Source organism: Notechis scutatus, chromosome 2, assembly GCF_049901735.1.
Source record: "Notechis scutatus isolate UNSWTSFEM ecotype Mainland chromosome 2, rNotScu1.2, whole genome shotgun sequence".
NCBI classification, from domain to species: domain Eukaryota; kingdom Metazoa; phylum Chordata; class Lepidosauria; order Squamata; family Elapidae; genus Notechis; species Notechis scutatus.
In genome coordinates this window covers 192,109,226-192,122,158 of record NC_142010.1, presented here as the reverse complement: position 1 = coordinate 192,122,158, position 12,933 = coordinate 192,109,226, and the positions used below count along the sequence as shown (strand labels likewise).

At 38.4% G+C, this 12,933-nt stretch overlaps 1 protein-coding gene across 4 annotated transcripts in view; it reads left to right on the top strand.

Annotated features, from left to right (window-relative positions):
• The window catches only part of CCDC171 (coiled-coil domain containing 171), a 200,773-nt gene that overhangs the window by 68,313 nt on the left and 119,527 nt on the right, over positions 1–12,933 (top strand). For all 4 annotated transcript variants that reach the window (XM_087957656.1, XM_087957657.1, XM_087957653.1 and 1 more), the window contains 2 exons: positions 4,863–4,965; positions 11,084–11,190. In XM_087957656.1, coding sequence (XP_087813782.1) covers positions 4,863–4,965; positions 11,084–11,190 — 210 coding nt within the window. The remainder of the gene's footprint in view (positions 1–4,862; positions 4,966–11,083; positions 11,191–12,933) is intronic.

Here is a 12,933-nt window from a genome sequence, read left to right as displayed (position 1 = left end):
ACCTGTTGTTGTATTAACAACGTTGTTCAATATGTTATTAGCACACATTGTAGCCTCCCCCACAAAGAATCAGGTAACCCAGAATCATTTAACATTGTTCTAACCATTGCCTGTAGTGTTTGGCCTCTTCTTTCAATAAAAGCATTATGTTCTGGCCTGTATGGAGCAGACTTCTTATGCTCTATTCCAGCTACCTTAAGTCTGTTCTGGAATTTGTTATTAACAAATTCCGTGCCATTATCTGTCACCAGGGTTATCAGTTGTCGCTTTAGACTTTCTTTCAGCAAACCTAAGCCAATTGAAAAAATGTTGATATGTTTCAGTTTTGCTTTTCATTAAATAGCAAAACCCATATCTAGAATAATGGTCCATAATGCTCAGTATATATCTAGCACCTCCCATACTGGGTTTCTTTGGACCTATGATGTCTGCAAATACTAATTCTAAAGGTTCTTTTGTTTTGAAACCATTTAGCCTATTTGCAGGCAATACCTTGCTCTTATCTTCACAGCAAACATTACAACGCAAATATTTATCACAAGATTTTAACCTTATTCCTTCAGATAACTCAACTGTACGCTTTAGCATTTTAAAATTTACATGCCCCAAACGCCTATGCAATAAATGGATACATTCATCATGAGGCTTTATATTATTAAATACAGTTTGAGCCTCCCCTTTCTTACTATTATCTAAGACATATAATGTTCCATTTAAAGCTGCAGTTACCCTTTTGTTATCTTTTTCAATTATGCAATTATTATCCTTAAAAGTAATTACATAACCTAATTTATCTAATACCCTTACTGAAAGCAAATTAAACTTTAGTTGCGGTACATACAACATTTTTATATCCTGGTTTATGTACGGACAACGTGCAAAACCTTGACCTTTCGCTTTCAGGTTCCAGCCGTTAGCAAGAGATATATGTTGAGAACTTGTAGACATTTTTATAAATTTTGTCTTATCTCTTGTGATGCAGTGGGATGCGCCACTGTCAACCACCCATAAATTATTCTTCACATCAGAGTTGCTAAACGTGGCTAGTTCAAATGCTTTCTTTGGCTTTTTTACATTCTGGCTTTTTCTCTTTTTGCAGAATCTTGCCAAATGTCCTCTGCCTCCACAATTAAAACACTTTTTAATTGTGTATGCTGTTGAAGATAAATTCTCTTCTTCCAGGTGCTTTACTTTGCTAATCTGGTTTCTTTCAAACTTTGAAGATAATTTCTCTTCTTTCTTATCTTCTCTCAGCTCGTCACGCCTCACGCCTTCTTCTGGCTTCTTCTAGTAGCCTGCCTGTAATCTCGGTTAATGAGAGGCTTTCTTTTGGCAATACTTCTAACGAAGTCACATAGTCATCATAGCTTTGATCTAATGAAGATAATATTATGTAGACTTGTTGCAGTTCATTAAATATAAGCTCTTTTTCTTGCAATTCTTGAAAAATGCTCTTCATACAGTTTAAATGAACTAACATATCTCCATTCCTCTGAAGATGCGTTCGAAAAGCTTCCGTGTAAGATTTATATGTGCTCCTACACTGTCCCGAACATAAATCTTCCTGAGGTTCTCCCAGCAGTTTGCAGCATTTTCTTCTCCACGAATATGGACAAGCTGCTGATCACAGAGAGTCAGTCCTATGATGCATAAAGCCTGCTCATTCTTCAGTTTAAAGTCTTGTAACTTTTCTTTATCATCATCATTAGCAGGATCCCAGCTACTCACATCTGGTGGGTTTGCTATAATGTCCCACAAACCTTCTCTGCGTAGAAGTAAACTACATTTCATTGACCATGAAACATAGTTTGTTCCATCCAGCCTGGATATCATGGACAGTTGTGACAAATTTACTTGTGCCATTACTCTTCAGATATTGTGACTATTTTAAACTAATTAAAACAGTTTGTTTTTACAGTAATGTGCAACTCACACCAACTCTCTCTGCTATATCCTGGTTAGTTAGACTATACTCTGGGCCCATAACCAATGTTAGGTATTTGGGGATTAACCCTAGAAGAGTATTGCAGCAGTAGTCAAGCCAGGAAGCCAAGCGAGAGTGGAAGGGCCCCAGAGTATACACACACTGAACACAAACACTGTTTGTAGTTTAAATAGTTTTTAATCCAGTTAGAGTTTAAGCATTGTCATTCAGTCCATTAAGTCATTCACAGTATTTCCATCCAGTAAGACTCACTAGTATAGTCCAAGTTAAGAGTCCTTGCAATATCTTTATCAGCCGATAAAGATATCTTCTCCTCCTCCAGTTTCACTTTCCAGAGAAACAAACGCTGGATATTCAGTAGAATTACGCAGTAAATCAGCAAACAGTAGCAAACAATAACAGTTCAGTCTCAGGCACTCACAGTCAGTAATCACAGTTAGTCACAGCAAGACACAGTTAGTCGCAGCAGCACACAGTTACAGTAAGCTTTCCAGCTTCTAATGCTTCCTTATATTGTAACTTCTAACCGCACCCTTAATCGGCTAATTGCCTGCTGCATTGTGCTTAAAGTGATAAGCACTTAAACCATGATATCTAAGTTTTATATATTTATTCACCCAAACCATATTTGGTATCAATGTTATACCTAACATAGGGATAGAACCCACCCCCAGTCTTAAAAGGAAAAACCCATGCTATGCTGATTCATTCTTATTACATCAGCCTATATTGCATCAGCTTCACTGCTGGTTGGCTCTTAAATCCCAAGACTTTAACAAAGCCATTGCTATATCCCACCATATGGACAATTTTCATCCAGTGCCCAGCCTCCCTTTTTTAAGGGAAGGTTGTTGAGAAGCTGATCACACAGCAGGTTCAGTGAACCCTGAATAAAACATGACTAAAATCTTTTCAATCAGGATTTAGGCTTGGACATGGGACAAAAAATGACATTGGTTGCAGTTTTTGACGCTCTCTAGAGGGAGGGGGTCGTGTGTCCATCCTAACTGTACTTTACCTCTTGGTGGCTTTCAGTGCCATTGACAATGATGAGCTCTGAGGATTGGGAACAGGCGGCATAGTTTTGTGCTGGTTCCTTCCTAAAGGACTGATACTAGCTAGTATTGATCTGGAATGAGATATCTCACCATCAGCCCTACCGTGTGGGATGCCTCAGGGTTCAATCTCTCTCCACTTCTGTTTAACATCCACATGCAGCCAATGGAATCATCCATTGTCATGAGGTGAGGTATCATCAGTAACTGGTAATACTCAATTAGACGCCTCCGCCTCTGGTGAACTAAACAAAGCTGGTTAGCTCTTTGGCTTTCTACACAAGAACATTTTGTCAGCCCTTTTCTAAGAAAATAAAGGAAAATACTTTGGATCTTCCTAGCCAAAGCCCTAGATTATGGAACTTAACTAACCATGTGCTGCTCATGTAACTATACAACTGCATAGTTTTACATGTAGAAATGGTAAATATATACAAAAAAATAAGGAATTTCATGCTAAAAGTAATGAAGCTCAATCTTTAGGGATGAAAAGGAGAAATAAGAGAAAACAAGGGAAAGAAACAGTCACAAACAAACAATTAGGAATAAAATAAATATAATCAGTTGATTTGCTATATCTTTGAAGAAGATCTTGGATTCCACACATTGCAGAGATGCTGGCTGAAGAAAAATCTTCTGACTGTTTTGATGTATGCAAGATCTTTTGGTTCCTCTGACTTCTTTCTTGCTTTGCTCTTTTTCTGAATACTTATCCCTAATCTTACAGAAGGCGAATGAAAGCCAACTGCCACTTTAGAGATATTTTTTTGCTTTGCCTGGTCAAGGATTACATTTCGTCTTTGCTGCTTGTCAACTAGAGAGTCTTGGACAAATCGCCACGGCCAACTTGCCGCAGCCATCTTGCTGTGGCCATTTCCACGTGGCCATCTTGCTGAGGCCAACTTGCTGTGAGACAACTCGCCATGGGACAATTCCATGCAATGTTATCCGCCACTGGTTCTTCGACATTATTTCAATTTTTTTCAATAGAAATAATGTTGAAAGAACAGAGGCAGATAACATTTATTGCATTGAGTTATCCTGCATGGAATTGTCCTGCATTGAGTTGTCCTGTAGAGAGTTGGCTGCAGCAATTTGGCTGTGTCGAGATGGCCGTGGTGACATAGCCACAACAAATTGGCTGTGGCGAGTTGCCCCGTTCTCCAAATAGACTAGTGCTTCTCAGCCTTAGGAACCTTAAGGTGTGTGGACTTCAACTCCCAGAATTCTCTAGTCAGCCATGCTGGGAGTTGAAGTGCACACATCTTAAAAAGTTCCCAAGGTTAAGATATATTTAGACAGTACATCAGGAAGGTACTTTCCTAGTTTTAAATGCAGAGTCTAGTTTTCACCAGTTGTAGCTTCCTATAGATGAGATTTCACAAAAGAGGCTACTTTGGAAAACCAAAACTAAATACATCTGCCAGACATCTCAGCAGAGGACCAACTTATCAGATTTCTTCAGGGGCACCTTGGTGCCAGGCCAAATTTTGGGATTGCCATATATCCCAGCCAGGATGTATTTTGCAATAGAGGAGAAAAAATACGAATGTTTCCTGGGTACTGTTTTAATTAGTTCCTGGTCGGTTACTTGGGCAGCAGGACATTAAAATGATGCAAAATCCAACATTGACCTTGAAATTAATCAGGAATAGCATTACTTCCTTGAAATATTTTCCACTTTTTTCTTTAATTTTGCTATTTTGGTAATGGGAAATTCCTCTAATTTTGTTTTTGTTTCACTTAAATGTTAATCCATGGTGTGACCTGCAACAGCATTGGTGGTTATGAATGACTCTTCTATGCCTTTAATATCTATCTATCTTTCCCCCCCTCTTTCTTCTCATTCCCGCCAAATGAAGACCAGGAAACGACAGGCCTTCCTAGCAGAGACATGTGAAAACAATGTGAGAGAGCTGGAGTCACTTCTGGACAGCTTTACTATGTCAAGCCAGTGGACAGCAGGTTAGTTGAAGCTATGAAATGACAGATGCATCTGTCAATGTTCCAACATCGCTAAATAGGGGAAATCTGCAGATGCCCCTTACATTCCCTCTTCTCAACATGCTTTGATTCAATGACATGCTAAGAGCAGCTCTCACAGCAGTTGAGTGGCCTCACTGGCTGAGATGGGGTGACTGAATGCAGACCTGCTGTTGTCAGCTCAAACTTGATTTACAAGGGTTGGATTGTTTGTGATTGGCTGGGAAAGGTTGCGAAAGCCAAATGAAAAAAAAAACGTCCTGACAGCGGACTTACCAGGGGAACAGATGTTTTTGATTGCACTTGAGCCAAATTCACAGGCAACCTTCAGCTACTTAAAGGTTGTGTGTTCAGAAAAAAGTCGTGTAGGACACAGAGTTCATCACATGACTCTTTGCAGTGTTGGTTTAAAGTGATGCTAAAGCAAATTCCACCCCAATCCAAGTGTAGAAGTTAGCTTTTTTCCCACCTCATTGTCTGCCCTGCATCATCAGTAATGTTAATTTCAAATGGAGGGAAGTGCTGAAAGAAATTTCAGAGATGAAAGGTCATTTTCCCTCATTTTTTGGAGATTTGTTGAGCCACTGTAATTCCATCTTTAACACACATCTGCCTTTCTTTCCAGTTGGTTTGCTTCTGTTAGCCAGAAGGGTAACCAAACTCACAAAGGAGAGTTTAACTCTATTTTACTTTGGGCAAACACTTGCATATTGCAGAAGCAGACGGTATGCCTTAAAATGATCTCCTCAAATGGTATCAAGTAGTCTTAAGCCTAGCCCAACCCTTTCTCTTTCCTCCCAAAAGTGAAAAAAAACAACCATATTTTAATGACTTCTCCCCCTCTTCCTCTCTTTCTGCATAAATCTGTCCCATCCCTTGTATTATTTTTCAAGACTAGGCTGCCAGTGGGCCACCCACATTAAGTCAGGGGGGAAGTAATTCTAGACAGAAAGGATCCTGGTAATACATCCTTTTACAATGACAGAAGTGGCACTGGAAGACTTCTGGCCTTCGGTTCCATGGTGATGCAGCCCCAGTTTGTATTTATCACGATTTTGGAAGCAGGGACTTTCCCACTACATAGCTGAGATTTGTTTTCTTCTTTCACACAGCGGGGATTTACTCGCCGTTCCCTCTTGCATTTCAGCTTTCACTGCAAATGAGTATTGATGTAATTACCATGAATTTTTCATGGCCCTCATCCAACCCAGCCAAAGGTTTGGAACCAAAATCCGTTCTGCATCTGGGGAGATAGGGAAGACACACAGGACAAAGCTTAGAGAAACCAGGGAACGGAGAGTATTGAAATTGGCTAGGAGTGCACTCCCTCCTTTTCAGAAGCATTGAATACATTTCTGAATACAGTGTTTTGGAACCACTTGGTTAGTGCAGAGGTTTTGGCAAAGGAGATTGAGCTGCCTGGAAAGAAAGAGCCAAGGCAAAGCAAGTTGAAAAGAATTATTTCACATGGAACATGTGCTTTTGTACGTAGGTATTATTTTTAGTTTTAATGTTAGAATTGCCTTTGTTGTCTTGGGGGAAAAGATGGTGGTGGGAAATATGCCATATCTTATTTTTGTGGGATGATTGCTTTCTTGTCTCCTTTCTATAGACTTAACATTTTTACAATGTGCCACTACATCAAGCAGACTCATAGGTAGGTCATATCTTGAGGCTGAACAGAAGAATAGGTGATATTTGGTTGTTTCCTTAAGTCTTTTTGACCAGGGGCGTGTCTTGTTTCAGCACATTGAAACAAGAGAGATCAAATGAATGATTATGGCCAATTTAATAAAGAACTGTGCCCCAGTTTTTAAGTAAAGTAGAGGTGGGGAATGTAAAGGGTGGCCCCTTTATGACTTGTGGACTTCAACTCCCAGAATTCCTGATCCAGAGTTGAAATCCACAAGTCATAAAGCGGCTTTCATTCCCCACCTCTGGTGTAAAGTAAAACATACATTAAATAAATAGCACTTTTGTGGGGCTGAGAATTTGGACACACAGTCTTCTAAGGGTAATATCAAACACAACTAGTATGGCAACTATTATCGTTTGCTTTAGTTTTTTTCTTTAGGGCAGGGGTGGGCAACTATGGTCAGCTTTATGACCTGTGGACTTCAATTTGCAGAATTCCTGAGCCAGCCATGAAGTCCACAGGTCATAAAGAAGCCATAGTTGCCCACCCCTGTTTTAGGCAAACAAACCATTAGTAGTGTAGCACTGGGGAGGGGTGGAAATGCAAGGCTGTGCCATAGACAGATCTGTGGATTTGTTTTCTAAGGAGACCCTACAGGGTAAAGGAAAACTGCCTTACCGGGACATAGGAATCACAGGACTGGAATGGAATTCATACTTAAGCTGCCTTTGCTTATGAGTTGAGAATTTTAAAATATTTAAACAAATAGAAAGAAACGTGCAATGTGAGAAGTGAGCAGATAGCCATCAGTTTTAGCTGCTGTGTACTTCTGATGAAGTGAGCTGCAGCTCGTGAAAGCTTATGCCTTTTAATAAAATTAGTTAGGTGGATGAGGTGCTACCAGACTGCTGCTTAACAGATATATAGGACACGTGGTTCCTTTTTAAACATCTAGTATATTTTTTCTTTTAACATCTTACCTATTAAGTTTATTATTCCCTCTGAGGAGCCCAGGAAGCCTCTCATCCCAGATAAAATAATATTACATTTTAATATCACGTGACTTACCTACTTCAGGTTATCCCCTTTATCCAATATCTTTCTCGTAAAATACTTCTGCTTGACATGTTTATTTAACGTTTCTTAGTACATTACTTTTTTTTGAGGCAGAGGTTAATAGAAAGACCAACTGTTGCCAACTGATTTGCTGGCAATGTGTGCAGAAGGCTTTCCCACACCCAACACACAGATCCAAATTATAATCCACTCACAAACTCACACTCTGCACCCCTGTCTATATATTTTTGGAAAGTATATATGTTGCTAGTGGGCATGAGAGACTGCAGCCCAGAAATTTATTTGAAAGTATTCCTGTAGAGCAATTCTGTATTGCTCTATTGTCATTGACAGATCATCCATTCCATGGTTCATTTTACACCGATCCTGCTCTTGGAAGCACAGTTTTATCCTGGTTCTGTTGCTTTCATTGGGCTGTGTTCAGAAACTGGCATTGGAGAATGATTGTTCAGCATCATGGCCTTTCGCTAATGGGCTTCTTTCAGGATTCTACCCTATTGTCCAGTGTTGCTCAACACCTTCATGAAACCATTCTCGGAAAGTATCTGGAATTTTGGAGACCTACTGGATATTGCTTAAGTTTCACAATGGGTTAGATCAACTAACTTTAAGACTTGTGGAGTTCAACTCCCAGAATTCTCCAGCCAGCATGGGAGTTGAAGTCCACAAATCTTAAAGTTGCCAAGTTTGGAAATCTCTGGGTTAGATAAAGGAGAAGCAGCTGAAATTACATCTAATCAATCTAAAGGTATTGTTGATGAGTACAAAACTGAAATTCATCTGGTTTTGAGTTGTTTTGGACTTCCTCAAAGGTGCAGATTTGCAGTACTTCTCGATCCTTAACTACAGTGATGACTGTAACAAAGAACAGTTTGTATGTTGTTTCCACAGATATCTGTGCCAGCTGTTTTTCTGCATGATCTGGCCAGATTCAGTGGTGACCATGCGGTAATACAGTATAGAAATCCAATAAATAAAATCAAAACATCCTTGAGTTAAACACTTTCATTATTCTCTCATTTCGATAGCTTTATTTCACTTCACTTTTTGTATTTCAACGTCCACAGCAAAGAGATTGGAGACATCCAGGGGAAAATGCATTAGAATAATTCTTTGCTACAAGTTGTGAAAGCATCTGACTCTCATGGTTTTTATCAAAAATAATTGTGGCTATGGCAAGCAGAAATTTGGTTGCAATAATGACAATGAATGGATGAGAAACAGGAGAGGTTCAGTGTAGATACAGAGCACATTTTGGATTGACGCTCCTTGGAGTTGCTTTTCCTTCAAAATAAAATTAGCCAATTTAAAGAGTTTTATTTTTAAAGAAAAGAAATGTGAATAAAATGATATGTCCTTGGCTTGTAGGGTCTTTAGTCTTTAGAATAAAGAATTGTGCTGGCTGCATCTTTCTTTTCTTTTCTCTTTTCTTTTCTTTTCTTTTCTTTTCTTTTCTTTCTTTCTTTCTTTCTTTCTCAATATTTTTTTTAGAGTGCATTTTTTATATGATAGTGATTTTGAAATGTGAGATGCAGAACTAATTGCCTCCAAAACCAATATGTGTGGAACAACTCTCTTAATAAAGGCCTTTAATATCTCAAGAAATCACAGTGATCTCCAATTGTCTTCAGAAAGTTATTTGCCTATTCCTTTAGATACGTTTCATAAATACAGATTTTTATAGAAGCTAACAGTGCTCAGTTTTGGAATATTGTATAGCATTGAAGATTCTGGACACATCTGCTTAGCCATTATGTAGCCTTAAGACCTTGCTGTATTTAACAATCATTTCCACATGCCTTTTGAAAACTGTATTTAAAGCACAATGGCTAAAAGTATGTGCAAATCATATTGTACATCCAGATCATGCTGCTTCCAGTAACTTTAGAAAATTATTTTTAAAATGAATAGCATCCAATCATCCTATACCTGTGTATGCTATGTATGCTTTCATTTTGAATACCAGTTCTCAGGAAGAGTAGAGTAGGAATAGGAATAGGAATAGGAATAGGAATAGGAATAGGAATAGAATAGAATAGAATAGAATAGAATAGAATAGAATAGAATAGAATAGAATAGAATAGAATTCTATTCAGGGTTCTAAGTAACACATCCATAGCAAATAAAACTCTGAGGCAGGTAGATTCCTCAAAAAATAGTTTTATTGGATATATCATGTTGGTATTGTTCTGGTGAAAACAGACTCTAAAGGTTCCCACGATTTTCACCTAATTAAAAGTAAAAGTTTTTCCCCTTTCCCAAACAATCAGTCACATGGTCCAATCAAGGTGCCATCCAGTCGCCTGGTAATATCGCTCCTCCTCTCTTTGGCCAGGTGTTAGAATGTCCTTGGGGAAGGTATTTTGTTTTGGCTACAAACCCCAGCTATCTCTATTCCCCACTCCTTATCCCTCAGCTCCAGTGTGGCAACACTGAAGCCTCAAAATGGCTTCTGTCAGGTCAGCTTCACAATAGCTTTATTTGGCCAAGTGTGATTAGACGCATAAGGATTTGTCTCCTGTTCAGAAGCTCTCAGTATACATGCAAAACACAGAGTAATAATAATCATAATAATGATATCAATAAGAAGTCAATTATGGTAGTCTGAACTCTCAGACATCGTGCTTCTAATGAAGTGACCATTGTTTGAACTATTAATTTTACATTTGGTTACAGATGACATCTTGGCTGATGAACCATGATTTAAACTCTTGATTAAGGTCTGCCATGACTACTTAATTAATGAACAGTGAAAATACTGTTTTTGGGAAAAAGAGGAATTAGGAGATGTCACTATTGACAAATGTGGCCATCAGCTAAATTAGGTTAGATAATCATTTGGGTTTTATTTTTCATTTTTTAAATGTACGGGGTATGAGAAGAAATAATATTTTGAGGTTTCAAGTGCTTTAACTTGTACCCAGGCAAAATAGGAAACCCTGTGGTCCTTTGGCATAGAAAGAAAGTTTCTTTCCAAAATGCATGGCAGAACATGAATCACTGAAGGCATGAATGTCTCTGCGCTTGAAAGCAAATGTGTGTTTCGTTTGGAGGAGGATCTTTTTTGAACGACACGCAGAGTTGCAATCATTAGATATCTTTAAATAAGATTGGAGGTAGGCCTCAAGATGTGTCGGAAAACAAGCCAGAGTTCATATTTTTTCATGTGGTGAACTGTAGCCATAGTGCAAAAATTCTTCTTCAGCTTTATTTGATATTAAAGAACAGATCCACCAGTGTGCCTTGGAGAAAACACAGGGGTTGTTCAACATTCTGTATTGTCACTGGAGCCCACCTGATTTAAATATCTCTGTTGCTCTTGGAGAAGTTTTCCTGTCTCTCTGTTCAGCTCTCAGGGCTTTGTTTTGATTCTGCATTTTTCTTCAGGCATTCATAAGGACAAAGATAAAACTCCGAGCTTCACTCTTGTCCTTGAGACTTTGAGGTGTACCTTGACAGATTACCAGAACAAGCAGGAAGAGGCATCTAATGAGGTAACAGTTGCATTGCTCAGCTCCACATATATAGCCTTCAGCCCACAATGCTAGAGATTCCTTGCTTGTTACAAAGGTCAAAACACTGGGAATGTTGAGTTGACAGCTTTGCAGAGAAGAAGAAATAATTTTTTGCCACAGCTCTTTCTTTAAGCTTGCCCTGTGGTCATGATTCACTTTAACTTAAGAACGTGTTTAGCTCTGTGTATGTATTTATGTGATTTTTTTTGTTGCGTTGAAATGTTGTAATGCCCAATTATTTTAAGTTAAGCTCTGTGCGTGACTGATTTTTATTACCCATTTAAGATTTCACATTCAGTGCAATATATAGAACTATGTTCACATAGTTTACTACAAGTGTTTACATCCAGTACAAATTGATAGCAGGTGAATAAATGTAGAGACTTTAGCACTGGAGGGGTAAATGTTACATTTGATTTCTTTGCTGTCTTAATGTAAAATGTATGCATTTTAAGAAAGATGTTTCTGGAGCATTTTTGTTAACATCCTCAAAGGAGAAATAGTTAAACTTGGTTTTAGCTTTGTTTTTAGTGTTTAAAATTAATTAAAGAGATCCTTGTGCCCCCACAGTGTACATAATCAGGTACTGTTGAATTTATGTCAGTTTGGATTGTAATATTGTATTCACCACTCAAAAGTAAACCTAATTGCACTTTGTAAGATTTCTCACAGCACTGTACATCTCATTACCTTCTCAGATTATTCAGTTCACTTTAATGGGGTTATTGATAGAGCTATAAAACATACAGGTTTGATGCCACTTAAGTACATGAAAAAAGTTAGATTTTTTTTTAGCAAACTGTTACAATTTTACTTAAATATACAAAAATACAAAATTCTTACTTTAGAATGTGTTTGATCCACTATAATATTGAAAACAAGAACTAAGTTTTAAATCCTTTGCAGTCAAGTCTTTCCTGCTATCTGAGAGCCAACAAGTAAGTTACAAGGGAAGCAGTTACACGTGTTGGTATACTACCACCATTACTTAGTTTCTTTTGTTAACAACCCACATGCTGAGTGGCCTTTGGAGGTGGAGCCCTTTAATTTCCACTGTGAATTGTTATTTGGGTTTGGGAGGATGAACATCACCTGATCTTCAACACAACTGAAAAGCCAACTCAGCAGGCTTTGGCTGAGGAACATGTTTTGTTGCGAACTGATGCCAGAGACAGCAGTGGGAAGAGACCAAAGGGGTGACTGATAAAAAAAAGCAGAAGGAATATTCTGTCAGCAAGAAGAATGAACTGTCAGGAAAATAAATTGCAAGCAGCCCAGGGCCAGCAGATGACCTGCCACAAGACTTCCCAGTAGGACTCAATGGGCCTGACCCTGAAGTTGTCATATGGAGCCAGAGACCACAGCATACCCTCCTGATAGGCAGATGGGGTAGCTCTGTGCCCTTTCTTTGCCTTGTTGGTAGCAGTCCTGTCTTCTGGTGTTCTGTTTTCTTTGAACTGTAATTAATAGCTGAACTTCTTTTTTTGAGCAATTAAACAGTGAAATAACCAGAGCCATATTCAGAAAAAAAAAAAGCCTACCTTTATTGTGCTTGTAAACTTTCCACAGCCATTTTAAAAATGCTTATCATCATAACCTTTTTCTACTGATTTGTTCAATTAGAGCAACTTAGTAACTGTTTTACCATTTAAGCCAAGTCAGGCTGAGATTATGAGGCTAAACTCATTTATCTATAGGCTCTTATTGAACTTAATGACTTGC